Genomic DNA, 20,328 nt, shown 5'->3' with positions numbered 1-20,328 from the left:
TGCAGAAGGAGGCCATTTGGCACATCGAGTCTGCACCGGCCCTTGCAAAGAGCACTGTGGCCCATGCCTCCACCCCATCCCCATAACCCAGTAACCTTACCTAACCTTTTGGACACTAAGGGGCAATTTAGCATAGCCAATCTGCTAATCTGCACATTTTTTGGACTGGCTGAACCACTCCCACCAATTTACTGCCAGATGAAATTAAAAATCTATCCTCACTACAATTAGCATATTGCTAACTATTAATGTACTTCAGCATTTTATTTTGTCAAATTTACTTTTGAAAAAAATCACAAGACTTTCAATGCATCAAATCCACTCCATTCAGAAGCTTTGTATGATTATTCTATCGTGGATGTCTGCCATCTCTTGATTCCCTAATATAAGGAGCACTAAGGTCCTGCCTTTACCTGAAAAAATATCAAGCAGTGTTAATAATCTTTATTTTAACTTGGAGCAACCAGTAAGGGTAGGGGCAGGAGGAGGACATGGTAAATTGGCCCCACCCTTTGCACCCCCCCCCTCCACACCCCTACCCCCACCCCCACCCCCTTTTCTGTCTCAGCAAATGAGGCTCAGGCTAATTTATCTTCCAGGCTTCATTTAAATAGGCTAGGCCTGACTCCTGCCTGAATCAATGATGAGAGATTAATGTTGAGAGGCTAGTAGGAAGAAGGCAGGCATGGCACGAAATGCAGATGAGGACCCATTAGTATGGTTTTCAGCAGGATTGATGAAAAGGAGCAGAGTCCTAAGCGGGTGATAGTGAGAAACCTGGTGGAGGGCAGGTACAACCATTATAAGGATTACCTGGATGCCAAGAAACATTTAAAGCACAAGATAAATTTTCAGATCCTTTTGATTCTCAGCCTAGGAAGCCCTTGGCTCAGCGCCAGGTGTCGTTCCTGCTGGTTAAAATGTAGTTAAAATCTGACTAGCATTGTGAAAGCCCAACTTTTCAATTACAATGGTTCCCTCCTCTGCCTCGAGCGAATACCTCACACACTGCTTGAAATGCACCTGCTAAAATGGCGAAGCGCCTGTGTGCAATGTGGGTTTGGTGAGTGTTATGCTGCCGTGTGTAAGTTTTGGCTGAATGGCAGCACTCATGCCCGAGTTGGAAGTTTGGGGTTCAAGCACCACTCCAGAGACTTGAGCAAATAATTCAGGTGGACACATTAGTGGAGCACTGATGGAGGGGCCATCTCTCAGATAAGACTATTCTTTCAGGCAGACTGAAAAGCTTTTACGATATAATTCAAGGATGATAACTTGCATTTTTAACGTGCCTTTAACATAATAAACGTTCACAGACATATTAGCAAACAAAATTTGGCACTAAGCCACACAAGGAGACATTAAGTCAGATGACCCAAAGCTTGGTTAAAGTGGCAGGTTTCAAAGCAGGAGATGAGTATTTTTATGAATGCCTTGGTCAATATTTCTCTTTCTACAGCTCTGTCCACTGAAGTCAGTGGGTGGCTTGCGGCATCCATCCCAGTGGGACACACACCATACCGTGGCCGGAAAATCCCAGCCAATCAGAGGAGAATTCAAGCATGAGAGAAAACCAGCAATATGTATTAAATCAGACAGTAAATGGTTGTACAAGTATATCAAAAGGAAAAGAGTAACTAAAATGAATGTTGGTCTCTTAGTGGGTGAGACTGGGTAATTTATATTGGGAAATGGCAGAGGCTTTGAACAAGTATTTTGTATCGGTCTTCACAATAGCATGCACAAAATGTATCCCAATAATAGTAGAAATGGAGACATAAGTCAGATGACAAAGCAGGGGGCAAAAGGGAAGGAGGTATTTAGAACATCCCTGATACTAGAGAAAAAGCATGAGGCAAACTAATAAGACTAAAAGTTGACAACTCTCCTGAACTTCATGGCTTGCTTCCTAAGGTTTTAAAAGAAAAGGCCGCAGAGACAGCAGATACATTGGTTGTAATCTTCCAAAATTCCCAGATTCTTGAAAAACTGAAAATGCAACACCACTATTCAAGAAAGGAGGGAAACAGACAGCAGGGAACTATTGGCAAGTAAGTTAAAATTGGTTATTGGGAAAATGCTGGAATTCATTATTAAAGAGGTAGTAGCAGCAGCATTGTGGATAGCACAATAGCTCCAGGGTCCCAGGTTCGATTCCGGCTTGGGTCACTGTCTGTGCGGAGTCTGCACGTCCCCCCCGTGTGTGCGTGGGTTTCCTCCGGGTGCTCCGGTTTCCTCCCACAGTCCAAAGATGTGCAGGTTAGGTGGATTGGCCATGATAAATTGCCCTTCGTGTCCAAAATTGCCCTTAGTGTTGGGTGGGGTTGCTGGGTTGTGGGGATAGGGTGGAGGTGTTGACCTTGGGTAGGGTGCTCTTTCCAAGAGCCGGTGCAGACTCGATGGGCCAGGTGGCCTCCTTCTGTACTGTAAATTCTATGATAATCTATGATTTAGAAAATCATTATACAATCTGGCAGAGCCAAAATGGTTTTGTGAGACGGAAATCATTGTCAACAAAAAGGCGAACCAGTAGATGAAGTGCATTTGGGTTTTCAAAAGGCATTTTATAATGTGCCATATAAAAGGTAAGATCTCATGTTGTTGGTGAAATATTAGCACAGATAGAGGATTGGCCAATTGGAAACAGAGAGTCAGGATAAATGGATCATCATCAGGTTGGCAAACTAACTAGTGCTGCAGCGATCTGGGCTGGGACCTCCACTGTTTATAATCTAAATTAAGGCTTGGAGAAGGAACCAACTATATTGTGGCCAAACTTGCTGATGAAACTAAGCTAGGTAGGAAAGCAAGTTGTGCAGAGGATCCAAACAGCCTGCAAAGGGATACTTATATTAGGATATAATTAGCAGACAGAAATTTGGCAAATGGAGTATGATTTGGAGGAAAATGTAACTGGTCTGATTAGTAAGTTTGCAGACAACACAAAGGTTGGTGGAATTGTGGATAGCGATGAGGACTGTCAGAGGATACAGCAGCATTTAGATTGTCTGGAGACTAGGGCGGAGAGATGGCAGATGGAGTTTAATCCGGACAAATGTGAGGTAATGCATTTTGGAAGGTCTAATACAGGTAGGGAATATACAGATAATGATAGAACCCTCAAGAGTATTGACAGTCAGAGAGATCTAGGTGTACAGGTCCACAGGTCACTGAAAGGGGCAACACAGGTGGAGAAGGTAGTCAAGAAGGCATACGGCATGCTTGCCTTCATTGGCCGGGGCATTGAGTATAAAAATTGGCAAGTCATGTTGCAGCTGTATAGAACCTTAGTTAGGCCACACTTAGAGTATAGTGTTGAATTCTGGTCGCCGCACTACCAGATGGATGTGAAGACTTTAGAGAGGGTGCCGAGAGATTTACCAGGATGTTGCATGGTATGGAGGGCATTAGCTATGAGGAGAGGTTGAATAAACTTGGTTTGTTCTCACTGGATGGTGGTTGAGGGGCAACTTGATAGAAGTCTGCAAAATTATGAGGGCATAGACAGGGTGGATAGTCAGAGACCTTTTCCTAGGATAGAGGGGTCAATTACTAGGGGGCATAGGTTTAAGGTGCGAGGGGCAAGGTTTAGAGGAGATGTACGAGGCAAGTTTTTTACTCAGAGGGTAGTGGGTGCCTGGAACTCGCTGCTGGAGGAGGTGGTGGAAGGAGGCACGATAGTGACGTTTAAGGGGCATCTTGACAAATACATGAATAGAATGGGAATAGAGGAATATGGACCCCGGAAGTGTAGAAGATTCTAGTTTAGACGGGCAGCATGGTTGGCGCAGGCTTGGAGGGCCGAAGGGCCTGTTCCTGTGCTGTACTTTTCTTTGTTCTTTGTATGTGGAAAATGTGAGGTTGTCCACTTTGGCAAGAAGTAGCAGAACAGTAGTACAGAGGGTACATGAATCACAAAATGTTAGCAGTCAGATACAGCGAATAGTTCGGAAGGCAAATGGAACGTTGCCTTTATTGGAAGGGGGATAGAGTATAAAAGCTGGGAAGCCTGGCTATTGAGCATTGCTGAGGCCACATGTGGGGGTTTGGTCTCTTTATATAAGGAGAGAGATAGATGCATTGGAAGCAGTTCAGAAAAGGTTCATCAGGCTGATTCCTGGGGTGAAGGATTCCTCTTCTGAGGAATGTTTGAACGGGTTGGGTCTATAATCATGGGAATTAGAAGAATGAGATGTTATTTTATTCAAACATAAAAGATTCTGAGGGGCTTGACGGGTAGATGCTGAGAGGATGTTTTCTCTCATGGGGGAATCTAAACTACGGGATATACTTTAGAAACAAGTGGTCCTCCATTTAAGATGTAGAGGTGGAGGAATTTCTTCTTTCAGAGGGTTCTTAGTCTTTGGAATTGTCTTCCACAATGGAATCCTGGTCATTAAATATATTTGAGACTGAGTCAGACACTTTTTCAATCACTAAGGAAGTCAAAGGTTCTGGTGGACAGGCAGGAAAGTGGAGTTAAGACCACATTTGGATCAGTCATGACCATATTGAATGGTGGAGCAACCTAAATGGTTGGGAATGGCCTATTCCTGCTCCTATTTCTTCTGATTCTTACCTTTACTTTTTGCCAACAAGACGCTTCTTTTATAATACATCTTCCCTGTCATGCTCTCCACACACTGAGGTTTGTCCCTATTAAAAAGAGCTGGCAACAATCCACCACTGGGGCATCCAGCGACAGTATTGTTACAAGAATCACTGAAAAATATGCCAGAGTGGAGAAAATCTCCCTTTGATTTACTCTTCACCTCTGTTGAGAAATTCTTGCCCTCTATTCAGCAGCACCTTGAAAGTTGGGGCTTGAAGAGACTGAAGGCAATTAGTTTAATTTTCAGAAAGAAAATGGCATTTAGCTGAGAAAGGAAGGCAAGGAGTTGGAACTGAAATGGGCACCAATTAAAATGATGTAGTAAACTCCCTGTAATTCATTTTAAATGTGCTTTTTTTAAAGCATTCATGCTGAAACTAGCTCTGGTGGAATATAAATATATCAAGTCGTAAGTCACCACTGCATCACCAGATGCGCAGTCAGAACAGTTTATGCCTAGCAGTTTGAACTGGCAATCTGGAGAAAGATTCACATTAATGGATTGAATACTGGTGCATGTACCCACATAGTAGGAGGCTCACCCTCTCAACGCACTAGCATTTCAGAGTATGACTTGCTGCTCCAAGGACAACCAGAGCCTAGGTTAGCTGAGCATATCTATTTAGTCAACCCTTTAACTTCCAGAATAACAAGCCCAGAATGGAACAGTAATTGATCACCAATGGACTCTTCAGTCATGGAGTCCTTCATTCAGCAGAAAATAAACTTCCGCTTGACCTTAGCTGGGCCTAGCAGAGTTGCAACTGCTGCATTCCCAGTGTAGCCCAGGAACACAAAGCTGCTGTCACAAAATAATGGGGATGGATAGAATAAGTGCTCACACACTTGACCTGCAAATTCCTGGAGGTTTGTAAATCAGTTGGAAGTCCAGTGGACCTACGTGAATGTAGGGCATTTACAAGAAAAGAAACAGGGAAAGGGCACATCAGAAAGGAAGGGAAAATCAGGAGCAAAAGGGAGAGTCTGTTAACGATATAGAGGCATTGAGGCTGGGGTATCACAAGTCTGGCTATTGGGTGTGTATATGGCAATATAGAGGGTGGGATTCTCTGTCCGTTCATGGCAGCGGTATTCTCCAGCCCTGCTGCAGTGAATGGGAGATTTGGCTGAGCGTCAAATTCTCCACCCTACTCGCAGCAGTAGCTGGGTGAACTCACAACGAGAGTCTCAGCCATAGCATAGAACCATGTAGAAAACAGTATTTCATGAAATGTAATATAGTACTATATGAAATGAGGTCAGTTTTTAATGTTCAAGCTAGCAAGGAACCATACTTTCACATTGCATTCTTAGATTTTTAGAGTTCCTTGAGCATAAATAAAATTTGGGAATCATTAATAGGAATACATTACAACTCTTCAAGTCTTCAGGATTTTTTGCACAATACTTTTGCCTCTCTTATCCTCAGATCTCATGTTCTGGCACCTTACATCCTCCAATATCCCTCCTATCCAATTGTTTGCTGTCCATTTCAGTCTTTGTGCTCCCCTACTTTTCATAGAGTACCCAATTATTTTTCTTCCAATTAAGGGACAATTTAGCGTGGCCAATCCACCTAACCTGCACATCTTTAGGTTGTGGGGGTGAAACCCACACAGACACGGGGAGAATGTACAAACTCCGCACGGACAGTGACCCAGAGCCGGGATTCAACCGGGGTCCTCAGCGCCATAGTCCCAGTGAAAACCACTGAGCCAAATGCCACCCGGCTCGACATTACTGAATTATGATAACATTTGAGGTCTCGTGGTTCCAAACAAAGATTGATAAATATTTAGGTACAACAGGACATGGAGTCAGTGCAGGAAGGTGGAGCTGAGGTAGAAGATCATCTATGATCTTACTGAATGTCAGGGCAGACTGACTCCAAATCATATTTCTTATGTTCTAATGTAAATAAACTTTTCCAAAAGCTTGATGTACAAAATAATGGTGACCCTTGTTGTTTGGGATTGATGGATATAAGTGCTTCCAGTGAATTTGTAAAATTCATTCTAATTTTAAAAAGAGGTGTTAACTCTTATTTTAAAGTGGGTTAATATTTCTGTCAAAATAATGACGTAATTAATTTTATTTAAACATGTGAGGCATTCATCTGCGACTTTCCCACAGCATGTTTACATATGGCTTGGCATATATATGGAATTTAAAAAAAACAATGGTTGCATTATTTGAGCAAATTAGTAGCATCTTCAGTCTGTGTTTTAAAAAAGGCAACCACACAGTTACAAAGGGTCTTCACAGTGGAGAATTTGTGATTACGCATCGGGGAACCATATTAAGGTTCACATCTGTCCAACACATGTAACAAATTATAGAATTCCATCAAAGTCATCATGGGTTTCCTGAACATAGCATGTTAGATCATACAGCAGCAGCCTAATCGTGGGGATATTTCAGATTCAGGGATCTATGAAGAAACAATAGAATGAGTGTCACACACTTCATTTTCTGTTGTGTGAAAAGATGATTTCAAAATTAGTCTGTCTGCACCAAAATTGACATATTTATAATCTTATGCACTCGACTTTTTTTTAAATTGGGCTGAATTTTACGCAGAGGTGTACTGCTTGCCTTTCCCCGCCCCACCACCACCCTGACCAAAGGTTGGCCGGTTCAAAAAGGCCATCCTGCAGCGATAACATACTTGCCGATGGCTGAAACAAGCGGAGACTCAGACTTGCACTCCTCAGTGGAAAATAAATCTCGCCCTCAAGGGCCAGCAGGCAATCTGATTGGCAGCTCTTGCAGTCCCAGCAATGCCACAACATAATTATGGGTGCAAGCAGTCGCACACAATTGGAGATGGACATCGGGCTCAGATAAGCGTGGGTGGAAGGGGGGGGGGGGGGAGGGGTTGGGCTTTGCAGGCCAGGTGAAAAGACACAAAGTGGGGGGTAACATTTTTTGGAGGCAGGTGTGCCCCCAATGTGTACAGGGCATCCCACAGAGGACATATCCCTTCCTTCCTGCCTTTTTCACAAAATTTGTTTGAACAAAAAGACCTTCTCACTCTGGATTACCATCCACTGCCCAGCATATTATGACAGTGGAGGTGGATTGAGGGCCTGGAGTAGGAGATTAGGCTGAGACAGTTGAAGGCTTGATCACTCGAGGTGGAGAAGTAGCAGAATGGACAGGACACCATGACATGACACTGGGCAAGAAGAGTTTGGAGAGTTTAGCTTGAGATAGGGTACACAGAACCTTCTAATGGAGGATGAGGATTTTGAACTTGGTGCACTGGGAAACAGGGACAATGGTAATCTATGAGTGGGCTTTGGCATGATACCAGGTTGTGGTTGCCATAGAAGCACAGGACTTTGTGCAGCAAAAAGCCATTCAGCCCTTGGAGTCTGCAGCACCATTCAATAATGATCTGGCTGTAATCTCAACTCCAATTTAATGGGAGAAGTTAAGTGATTCAGACAATTGGGGGGGGACCGGGAGTGAGGTTGTGGGAAGACCAGGAAGGAGGGAGAGGGCAGGAAGTAGATGAATCGAGTCAGACGGGGGGCGGGGAGGGGGGGGCGGGGTCAAGTTGTGAGGGGGAGGGAGGGGTGGTGGTTGGGGTGTGGTTGGGCCGGGTTGGCGGGGCGGGGGGGTTGGTGGCAGACCAGGTGGATGGTTGGGCCAAGATGGGCTGGAACCTGAGTGGGATACAGGTAGTCGGGCTGGTAATGTGGGGGTGGTGAGGGAGAGGATTGGAGCCGGGGATGGGGTTGTCGGTCTGGGGGATCCACGGGGGCGGGGGGGGGGGGGGGGGGGGGGGGGGTCGTGAACGTGCCAGGCCCGGGTCTTTTAAATAATTACTCTGGAGTTAAAAGTGAGTTTCATTCCTTCTAACTTTTTCAGAATAACTATCGGGGTAAAACTGGCAGAACCATCTGAAAGTTGCGATTTAAATAGTTTCTGTCGGATAGTTCCCAGCCCAGCGCAATTATCCAGGGGAAGTTAACACTTCTGAACAATTGCTGGGTCCCTTATATGGGAACATCCTCGCACATTGGGGTCCCCCATAAATGCGGCCACGTGGAACAAGGAAGTTTTGGGCCTATATTCATCTCCATCTTAAAATGCTTCAGGTTAGTTGGGGTCTGTGGGGTTTGAGCTCAATAGATGGACATTGAAGAAGTTCAACGTGGAGTCACAGAAGTATAGGTGAGGATTCAGTGAAAGTGAGAATGAGGCAAGGGTAGAGAAGAGATGTGTTACAGAGATAAACTTAAGCAGCCTTTGCAACAGAACATAACATCTCGCAAGTACGTGATTGTATATTCTTTTCTAATAGAGAAATGAATTTGAAGCCTTTTAATTTAGCCATTTACTGGCTCCTAAAATTTTTTTTAGAGCAACTTGAAATGTGATTAAGGATTTGCTTATTTCGATCAACTCATCTAACAAATATGTAATGATTTCTTAGTGATGACTGGTACAGTCTGACTATCTGATTACGACAGCTCATCTATTGTCTGATCAGCATATTAATGATCCAAAATACAACTCTGCACAGATATTCTTGGGCTAATTCGAAAGTTGGCAGTTGGCCCATTTAATTAATTGTGACAGGTTGCCAAAGCGTTTCACCTTGCACTCATGCGGACAGATCCAAGAATACCAAATTTCAAATGGACCAACAATTTGTTTTGCATAAGAAAGGGAAAGAAAAGGATTGGTTGGAAAGTGGACTCTGATTGTTCAAAGCTTTTATTGAGAACGCATCAGGGAACAGCGGTTGATGATGGACAATGATGGTGAGTGCATGATGAGAAACTTCAACAGCATGTCTCTTTTTTAAAACAATACTCAAGTTATGTATCATCAAACAATTACTTATTTAATGAGATGAGCAGCAGAGTTCAAATAATATGAATCATAAAATCTAGAATACAATTATTCCAAAAGGTGATTTTGATAAGAGTTTGACATAGAGGCTTTACTTCTGGTTAGTTTTGTACTTACTGTTCTCCCATCCGATTATAGTGGGGCACGAAGAGTGTTGTGTAGCACGGGATTGCGACTCAGCCCATACTATAAGTGGAGGGGAGAATGGTAAGTATAAACATTTGAACATCCATAATAAGTCAACAGGTACAGTGAAATAATAAATTTCTGAACAAACATATAAAATAAAAATGTACTGCAGCATCATACTGATTAGTGCATTTTAGAGTATTTTAGAGAGTGTTTATGGAATGGCATCTGCAACAGTAATATTATAAAGCTCCAAATGAGATACTAAAATACTGGAATTGTACAATATAGTGGGCTGTGCCACCTGATCAATAATGGAATGATTTTTAATGCTTAAAGATAGCCAGCTGTGTTTGAATATCTTATATTCTGCAATTGTCCAATATGAAAATAGATGAAAGGTATACACAGAGTTTATTTCTGGCAGATTTCAAGGACTGGCCACAGCAGTTATTCTGAGATTCTGGCTATGGACTGTGTATATGAGCACTGAATTTGAAAATATGAAAACATGGTAAAATTTCAAGTGTATTATTTTAAAAAGATTGAACTATATCCAGTTGTAACCAGCAAGTTGGGAAGGATTGGTTACAGAGTTCAGTCCCATTATTTGAATGAAGCGTGTGTGAAATTGTGCTAAACACAGTACTTTTGGAGTTTCAGCCTTTTGTACAACTGTGCAGATATGAGGCATTTCCAGCATTCAACAAAAGGTTAACTTAACCTAAAAGTAGCATGAGGTTACTCATAGATTTTGACAGTTGGTTTGATTTTTATGCAATTAGTGTCATTTTATTAGCTCACTGATTTAAATGCATATAGTATTTGGAAGAAAATGTGTTGATATAGCGTCCTCCACAACGTTAAGACATCCCAAAGAATTGTACACTTTTTGAAGTGTGGTCATTGTTGTGAAGTGGAAACCCAGCAGCCAATTTACACACAGCAAGGGTTCACAAACAACGTGATCATAGGAACATAACAAATAGGAGCAGGCGTAAAGCCATTCGGCCCCTTGAGTCTGTGCTGCCATTCAACTAGATTTCTTTACCTCAATTACATTTTTATGCACTATCCCATATCGCTTGTTATTTTTAATGTCTAGAAATCTATCGATCTTTGTCTTGAACATACAATGACAAAGCCTCCACAGCCCTCTGCGCTAGAGAAATCCAAAGATTCACCACCCTCAGATGTTGGTTGAGGGATTACCTTTGGCCAGGACACGGAGGAGAATTCCCTTGCTCGTCCGTGTGATACGGCCGCCTGAGGCGACATCTCAGTTTAGAATCCCAACTGCAGTCCATCACCTCTAACAGTGCAGCATTCCCCACCTACTGCACTGGCAATGTCAGCCTAGATTCTGAACTCAAGCCTCTGGTGTTGAGGGCATTACTCACAGAGACAAGTTGGCATTCGAAACAATTGCTCCTTTCGCTCAATGAAAGAAATATGTGGTTCTTTGCACAGCTTTATTTAATTCAAATCAGTAGAACTGGATGAAAAAAAGAAAAGGCAGGAAAAAATGTACTTACTTCCAGTTGGAATCAAGTCCCTGTCAGGGATGAACAGTTTGTACCCATAATGTTTCTCCAGCACATCTGGTAAGATCTCCAGAGCAAAACGTTCTTCCTCTGTGGTTTCTTGGCTCCACTGGTCAGGGTCCACTTTGGTGTATGACAGGTATGCATCGTAATCTTTGTTCTCTGAAAATTAATTCACATTTTTGTTAACCTGAATGGACTTTGATACTTTCCATTGTCACTATGTTACTCTCTTTTCATGACTGAGAAGCAGCATTCATTAGAATGAATTGATCAGTAAATCCAACAACCCTGGAACTAATGATTCTAACTCAGAAATCACAGTCTGTTATTTTTGTGAAAGAGGCACTGAAAAAGATCAATGCACTGGGTTGAGAAATGTTAATGTATCTGAACTAGAACACAGATAACATCATTCACTTCACAGAAGGATCACTTTAATCGTTCAACTTTCTTTCTGTGCTTTACAATTTGACTTAAAGGTATTTGCAAGGATACACAGTTACATTAGTGGACTCTACCATGGAATAGATTGTGACTGTGCAAATGTGTAAAGTGGATGTCAGCAAGTCAAATCAACAAAAATAAAAACTGTGAGACACTTAAAACAGGCTGTCAACTGGCTATCATCCACACTACATTTTTCTACCTCAATATGTCTTCAATCCAAAAGCTAGTCAAAATTTTAAATCCTTACTCAATTCACCTCTTAATCAATCTACTAACTGAAAACTTAACTTAATGTAATATCTTGCTGATGTCACCTGTTCTACATTTAAATGCTATCAATTCTATTTGAAATAGTGAAAATGCATTACTTTAAAAGTTGAGCACGGTGGCACAAGTGTTTAGCACTGCTGCCTCACGGCGCCGAGGTCGCAGGTTCGATCCCGGCTCTGGGTCACTGTCCGTGTGGAGTTTGTACATTCTCCCCGTGTTTGCGTGGGTTTTGCCCCCACAACCCAAAGATGTGCAGGACAGGTGGATTGGCCACACTAAATTGCCCATTAATTGTAAAAATGAATTGGGCACTCTAAATTTCTAAAAACGTTGTTTGCCACCAAACTTTGACAGAATTAAGTTACTGAATGTCAAATGGTACATTGTTTTGATTGTTCCTTGAAATGGGAACTACACTGAGAGGGCTGATTCACGGAAGCAAAGTGGGGGTGAGCTGAAGAGCAATGTAGGGGGTGGGGGAGTGGGAGGGGGAGGGTTAGACTGCTGACGGGGAGGGGACTTTTAAGTTGGTGGAGGAGGAGAGTTAATGACGGTAGCCGCCTGGGAGTAGATTCATCATTGTTAGTGGGAAGCTGGAGGGATTGGCCATGGTACTGGTGAATATATATGCCCCAAACTGGGATGATGTCGAGTTCATTAGGAGGCTGCTAGGGAAAATCCCGGACCTGGATTCACATCGACTGAATTTGGGGGGGGAGACTTTAACACTGTCCTGGATCTGAGACTGGACCGGTCGAGTCCCAGGTCCGGAAAGGTGTCAGCTATGACAAAAGAGCTACGGGGGTTTATGGAGTACATGGGAGGGGTGGACCCGTGTAGATTTGGGAGGCCAAGGAGTAAGGAGTTTTCATTCTACTCCCATGTGCATAAGGTGTACTCCCGGATAGATTTCTTTATGCTGGACAAAACGAATGTTCAGCAATTATGGCGTCAGACCACGCCCCATACTAGGTAGACCGGCAAGTGAGCAAAGGAAAGGCCCAGCGGCTGCAATGGAGGTTAGATGTAGGGCTGCTAGCGGAAGACGAGGTATATGAGTGGGTGAGGGAGGCCATTCAGGGATACATAAGGATCAGTGATACGGGTGAGATCTTGGCAGGGGTGGTGTGGGAGGCACTGAAGGTGGTTATCAGAGGGGAACGCATTTTTATTCGGGCCCATAATGAGAAAGCTGAACGGGCGGAGTTGGACAGGCTGGTAGATGAACTTTTACAGGCGTACAGGAGGAATGCGGAGTCTCCGGATGAGGGGCTTCTGAAGGAAGAGACTGGAAATTAAATTTGGGCTCCTGTCCACAGGTAAGTTGGAGGGGCAGCTGAGGAGGGTGAAGGGGGCGGTGTATGAATGTGGGGAAAAAAACAGCAGGATGTTGGCGCATCAGCTGAGGAAGCAGGAGGCGGCGAGAGAAATTGGTAAAGTAAATGATACAGGGGGAAGGTGGTTGTGGATCCGACAGGGAGAATGATGTGTTTCGGGAATTTTATAGTAGACTATACAAATCGGAACCCCCAGCCGGGGAGGAGGGCATGAAGCGATTCTTGGGGGGGCTGGAGTTCCCGAGGATAGATGAGGAGTTGGTGGAAGGCTTGGGAGGTCCAATCGGGCTTGGGGAGATTATAGACGGATTGGGGGTGATGAAATCGGGCAAGGTTCCGGGACCTGATGGATACCTGGTCGAGTTCTACAAAAAGTTTTCCGGGCTGCTGGGGCCGCTCCTGGTAAAGGCTTTTATTGAGTCCAAGGAGCTGGGCGTGCTCCCCACCACATTATCGCAGGCATCGATTTTCCTTATTCTGAAGCGGGATAAGGATCAGGAGAGCTGTGGGTCGTATAGGCCAATCTCCCTTTTAAATGTAGATGCAAAATTGCTGGCAAAGATCTTGGCCACGCGCATAGAGGATTGTGTCCCGGAGGTGATAGGGGAGGACCAGACGGGGTTTGTGAAGGGACGTCACCTGACGTCCAACATTAGATGGCTCTTTCATGTGATAATGATGCCAGTGGAGGGGCGCAAGGTCGAGGTGGTGGTGGCCATGGATGCAGAAAAGGCCTTTGATCGGGTAGAGTGCAAGTACCTGTGGGGTATTCTGGGAAGGTTTGGGTTCAGGTAGAGATTCGTTGACTGTGTCCGGCTGTTATACCAGGCAGCAGTGGGGAATATAAGGACCAACCGGGTCCAGTCAGAATATTTTCGTTGTGTAGGGGGACAAGACAGGGCTGTCCACTCTCCCGACTACTGTTTGCCCTGGCCATAGAGCCCTTGGCAATGGCGCTTAGGTCATCGAACATCTGGCGGGGGATGGAGAGAGGGGGGACGGAGCACAGGATTTCACTCTACACGGACGACTTGCTCTTTTACATAACAGACCCTTTGGGGAATGGCTGGGATTATGGAGATATTGGAGGAATTTGGTCGGTTCTAGGGCTACAAATTAAACATGGGTCAGCGTGAGTTGTTCGTGATTCAGGCACGGGGGAAGGAGAGGAGACTGAGGGAGTTACCGTTTAAAGTGGTGGGAAGGAGTTTTAGGTACCTGGGGATTCAGGTGGCAAGGGACTGGGGTCAGCTCCATAAGTTAAATTTGGGCAGGGCGGTGGAGCAAATGAAAGGGGATTTCCACAGGTGGGACATGCTCCCGCTGTCATTGGCGGGGAGGGCACAGACTGTGAAGATGACGGTCCTCCCGAGATTGCTATTTGTATGCCAATGTCTTCCAATTTTTATCCCTAAGGCATTTCTCAGGTGGTGATCTCGGGTTTTGTATGGGCTGGTAAGGCTCCGAGGGTGAGGAAGGTCCTTTTGGAATGGGGGTGCGGGATGGGGGGCATGGCCCTTCCGAATTTTATTAATTATTATTGGGCGGCGAATATATCGATGATTAGGAAGTGGGTAGTGGGGGTGGGCGGGGTGGGGGGATGTCGGTGTGGGAGCAAGTGGAGGTGGCATCCTGTAAGGGTACGAATTTGGAGGCTTTGTTAACAGCACCTCTGCCGTTCTCGTCGGATCGCTACTCCACAAGCCCAGTGGTAGGTGCAGCCCTGAGGGTGTGGGGGCAATGGAGGCAGCACATGAGACTTGAGGAGGTGTCGGTGTGGTCATTGATCTGTGACAACCATCGTTTTGTTCCGGGAAGGCTGGATGGGGGCTTTAGGAGGTGGCAGCGGGCAGGGATTGAAAGATTTGGTGATCTCGTCATTGAAGAGGGTTTTCCGAGCCTGGAGAGATTAGAGGAGGAGTTTGAGTTACCGGGTGGGAACGGATTTCGGTACCTGCAGGTACGGGACTTTGTCAGGAGGCAGGTTCCAAGCTTTCCTCGCCTCCCCCTAAGCGGACTTCAGGATAGGCTGATGTCAAAAACAGGGGTTGGGGAGGGGAGGGTTTCGGAAATATATAAGGAATTGATGGAGTGGGAAGGGGTCCCAATCGGGGAGGTGAAGAGGAAGTGGGAGGAAAAGTTGGGAGGGGAGTTGCAAGTCGGACTTGTGTTATGCTTCTTCGTGTCGCATAAGCTGCTTCCTTGATGTATACTCTGACAAAGGAAGGTTCAGACTTGGAGATAGGTTTAACACATTTATTGAACAGTTAACAATTCTCCTACTTGAGTTCGACTCTCCTGCTGATCTTGCTATAGTAACTCAATCTAACTAACGAGTCTGCTCTAATCCATGCGGTGGGTGTGATGCTTCTTGATCTGCCCCTGTCTCTCTGAGTGTCGCCTATGGAAAGAGAAAGAGCATGTGTGCCCTGTCCTTTTATATGTGTAGCCCCCTTGTGGCAGTGTCACCTCTGGGTGTGTCTTGACTGCCCATTGGTCGTGTCCTATCTTACTGACCTATTGGTTGAATGTCTGTGTATCATGATGTCTCTGGTGCTCCCTCTAGTGTTTATTTAGTCCTAGTGTATTTGCATTAACCCCTTGTGTATTTACAGTGATGCATATCACCACATCCCCCCTTTTTTCATGTTGCATATTTTCTGTACAGTATTAAAGAAAATTGAAGAAAATAGGTAGATAAGTAATGACATGTACAAATCATGATGACAGTGATGATTATACAATACCAAATAATATGAATGAGTCCAAAGTTCATGAATTTATACGGTCGAGTGGCTTTCTTGTTGTGTTGCTGAAGTGGTGATGTTGATGGTGGCATTTCCTTGTGAACGCCATCAGTGTCCCTGTGCTTAAGGAACCAAGAAGTGGTCAAATCACTTTGTTGTCTGATTTGGACTCATTTTTTCTATGCTAGTGGTAGCGATGCAGTATGTAATCTGTGTCGTCCAATCTGGACTGTTTCTTGTGATTGCGATATTGATGCAGTATGTCATCTGCCTTGAAAGCTGGTTTGCTTGTTTGTAGTGGAGCAAACTTGAATCGGTGAGATTTGCTGTCATGCCATGGTATGTCTATACTCTTGTTCTGGAGCTTGCGTTTCTTCCATTGTGGAGTCTGTCACCGAGCTCGCTGTGGAGGCATGTACCGGTCTCTCTGTGGAGTCTGGCATCGCTTCCTGTGTGGAGTCATGCGGTGGTCTCGCTGTGGAGTCGGTCTGTGCACTCTCAACGGAGTCATGCAGTGGTCTCACTGTGGAGTTTTTCTGTGTTCTATGTGTGGAGACGTGTAGTGGTCTCGCTGTGGAGTCTGTCATTGTTTTCTGTGCGAAGTCGGGGACTCTTGATGGTGCGTGGACCACTCTCTGTGTGGAGTCGGGGACTCTTCGTGGTGCGTGGACCACTCTCTGTGTCGAGTCGGGGACTCTTCGTGGTGCATTGAGCACTGCTCGTGGTGCGTGGACCACCGGTGTGGCGTCAGGCCGCTCTCTGTGGCTTGGACCTCTCTCCGTCTCTTGGTGTGAGGCCGCTCTCTGTGGGCTTTGTACCTCTCTCTGTCTCTTGGCGTCAGGCCGCTCTCTGTGGGCTTGTACCCTTCTCTGTCTCTTGGTGTCAGACCGCAGCAGAATCCTGTACTTCTGGGTTAGGATGTCGTCTGTGCTGGGCTGAGGATCCTCAAATCCGAAGAACTCGTCCATGTCTGTATCGAATTCTTCACTGTACAACACATCTCGTGCGGTTCGGATCTGGTACTGAGGTCGCCACATCCAATGATGAAATCATCTTCCGATTCGTAGTTTTCAAGGACAATATCATCACTTCTTGTGTCGGAGCTGTCATTGTGCTCGCGATGTCCAAAGAAGTAATCAACGTCTGAGTCGTAGTCTTCAACGACCAAATCATTTCTTTGGGTGATGCTAACTGCTTGTTGCAGGGTTCTGTGGAGGTTCCTTTCAGCTACTGGTCGAAATTCAGGCATTGTGCTGTCGTTCCAGGTGAAAGAATTGTATTTTGCGGCTTTAAATTTTGTTCCACTATTTTGGGACATTTCCCCTTTAAGTGGGCGAGGTCTGGGGCCTCTGACATCATGATGCTTGCGATGTAGAGCGTAGGAATGGATCGCGCATGCGCAGATCGCTTTTTCTTTACTTTCCGATCTTTGCGCAACTGCGCATGCGCGGCTTCTCGCACATGCGTAAAACACTGTTTGCCCGGTTCTCATCTTCTGGGGAACTGCGCATGTGCGGCTCCTTTCTCAAGATGGCTGCCAATCAAAACTGCCATTTTCTGCATTTGCAGCCCTACCCTCGCCTCGTGGTGAGTATTGGCGCCTCTTTTACCGTTCTCTCTTGTGTTTTCCTCGCAGTATTCTTAAAACTTGTCTAGGACTGTCTGGAAGTCTCTCTTGCCTTGCCCTTTGGAGTACTTGAAGGTCTTGAAGATTTCTGCTGCACTTGTACCGGCAATGGTGAGCAGAAGCTTTATTTTCTCTGCATCCGCCACGCCATCTAGGTCGGACACTACCAGGTAGATCTCAAATCTCTGCCTGAACGCACGCCAGTTTGCACTGAGATTGCCGTGGTATCTGAGCTGCTGCGGAACCGGAATCTCGAACATCTTGCCTGGTTGCTGTTGCTGGTAGTCACAGATTTGTTGAGTTGAACTATAGAGATTCAACAAGCACTCACTGGTACCATGTTGTGTTCTGCTTCTTCTAGTAGCATAAGCTGCTTCCTTGATGTACACTTCTGACAAAGGAAGGTTCAGACTTGGAGATAGGTTTAACACATTTATTGAACAGTTAAAAATTCTCCTACTTGAGTCCGACTCTCCTGCTGATCTTGCTGTAATAACTCAATCTAACTAACGAGTCTGCTCTAATCCATGCGGTGGGTGTGATGCTTCCTGATCTGCCCCTGTCTCTTTGAGTGTCGCCTATGGAAAGAGAAAGAGCATGTGTGCCCTGTCCTTTTATATGGGTAGCCCCCTTGTGGTAGTGTCACCTCTGGGTGTGTCTTGACTGCCCATTGGTCGTGTCCTATCTTACTGACCTATTGGTTGAATGTCTGTGCATCATGATGTCTCTGGTGCTCCCTCTAGTGTTTATTTAGTCCTAGTGTGTATTTGCATTAACTCCTTGTGTATTTACAGTGATGCATATCACCACAGGACTATGGGAAATGACCTTGAGGAGAGTCAATTCATCCTCATCGTGTGCCAGGCTTAGCCTGATCCAGTTCAAGGTGGTCCATAGGGCTCATATGACTCTGGCCCGGATGAGTAGGTTTTTTGAGGAGGTGGAGGACAGGTGTGGGTGGTGTGGGAGAAGCCCAGCAAATCACGGACACATGATTTGGGCATGTCCAAAGCTGAGGGGATTCTGGCAGGGATTTGCGGACGTCATGTCAGAGGTCCTGGAAGGGAGGGTTATTCCAAGTCCAGAGTTGGCAATATTTGGGGTGTCGGAGGATCCGGGGGCCAAGGAGGGGAGAGAGGCCGACGTTTTGGCCTTTGTCTCCCTGGTGGCCCGGAGATGGATTTTGCGGAGATGGAGAGACTCAGAGCCTCCAAAGTCAGGGGTGTGGGTCAGTAACATGGCAGGGTTTTTCAGGCTGGAGAAGATTAAGTTTGCCTTAAGAGGTTCAATTCAGGGGTTTGCTCGGAGGTGGCAGCTGTTCATCGACATCTTTAGGAAAACTGACCGTCAGCAGAAGGAGGGGGGAAGAGAGAGGTGGGGGGAGAAAAAAAGGGAGGCATGGTATTGTAGAATAAGGATAGGGAATCTAATATACGGGCTGTCAGGAGGGAGGGCGGGGGGGAAGTTGGGTATGTTATTGTGATGTTGTTGCGTGTATTGGTCCACTCTGCTGTTTAGAATGTTAAAATGTTAAAATTATTAATGCTTCAATAAAATGTTTTCTAAAAAAAAAGAAATGGGAACGACACCTGTCAGCGAATTAATTTATTTTCAATAATCTATATAACCTTGAATGCAGAGATTGTGCCATATTATTCGATCAGGATGAATCAAAATACCTTGATCAATTTATTTTAATTGACCTGTGCAATGAAGAACATATTGAGATTTGCAACAAATGCATTCATCTAATGCAGAGAAAATAATCAGCAGAGACAACTGCTGTTCATACATTCAGGAAAGCATTTCACTATTGGCTCATTGCATGCTGTGACTCAACATGAATTTGTGCTTTGATTACTTCTCCAAAAAGGCAGCTGAGCAATGTTTGTGCTTTAAGCAGGACAGTATGCTGTCTTCTTAAATACAACCAAGCTTCAATTAATCATTTGACTGCATTTTATGCGGCAGCTCAAAAGATGTCAAGTCAAAATTGTCTGTGACAGCAAAAGGTTGAGTTTTGTATCATTTAGCTTCTTGTATTCCTCCTTAATGTTGTTCAACATCACAAATTATCCGTATTTTAAAAATGGCAAAAGAAATGTAACACGTATTGCAATTATTGATAACAAAAAACATTTACGTTTGTTAATGATATGTTGCGTTTTGGTGGAAATGCATCAAATCCAAAACAAGGGAAATACTGAAGGAAAGGGGCAAAACTCAAATATTTTTCACTATTCTCATGAAAATCTTAACCTAAAACACATTGGGATGATTTTGTACACACATGCAAAGTGGGTGTAATGTTGATGGTGCGTACATTTCATCTGCCCAAGTTTCCACCATTTATAGGTTCAGTTGTCAAATTATTGCAAACATTGTGGGCGATATTCTCCCCTCCCCAAGCCGGGTGGGAGAATCGCGGGGGCGCCGCGTGAGTCGCGCTACGCCGCCCCGACACGCGCACGTGATTCTCCCACCCCCCGAAACCAGCGCCACGGGAATCGCGCCGGGCCGCTTGGAGAATCGCCGCAAACGGCGAGCGGCGATTCTCCGGCCCGGATGGGCCGAGCGTCTGTCGAAAAAAATGACAGTCCCGCCGGCGCCGTTCACCCCTGGTCGCTGCCGATGGGAACTGTGCGGGAACACTGGGGGTGGAGCCTGTGGGGGGGTGGGGGGTGTGGGGTGGGGGGGGGGGAGGGGGGCTCCTTCACCGGGGGGGCCTCCGATGGGGTCTGGCCGG

The 20,328-nt window shown here is 45.3% G+C and overlaps 1 protein-coding gene across 2 annotated transcripts in view; it reads right to left on the bottom strand.

Annotated features, from left to right (window-relative positions):
* The window catches only part of LOC140428010 (interleukin-1 receptor accessory protein-like 1), a 2,037,829-nt gene that overhangs the window by 8,238 nt on the left and 2,009,263 nt on the right, over positions 1-20,328 (bottom strand). Inside the window, exons 10-11 of one of the 2 annotated variants that reach the window (XM_072513958.1) lie at positions 11,143-11,313; positions 9,596-9,664 (exon numbers count right to left, since the gene is read on the bottom strand). In XM_072513958.1, coding sequence (XP_072370059.1) covers positions 9,596-9,664; positions 11,143-11,313 — 240 coding nt within the window. The remainder of the gene's footprint in view (positions 1-9,595; positions 9,665-11,142; positions 11,314-20,328) is intronic. The other variant, XM_072513959.1, reaches the window with a different exon arrangement.

This window comes from Scyliorhinus torazame, chromosome 8 (genome assembly GCF_047496885.1).
Source record: "Scyliorhinus torazame isolate Kashiwa2021f chromosome 8, sScyTor2.1, whole genome shotgun sequence".
NCBI classification, from domain to species: domain Eukaryota; kingdom Metazoa; phylum Chordata; class Chondrichthyes; order Carcharhiniformes; family Scyliorhinidae; genus Scyliorhinus; species Scyliorhinus torazame.
Note: the sequence above shows the minus strand (reverse complement) of the source record. Positions and strands in the feature narration are given on the sequence as shown.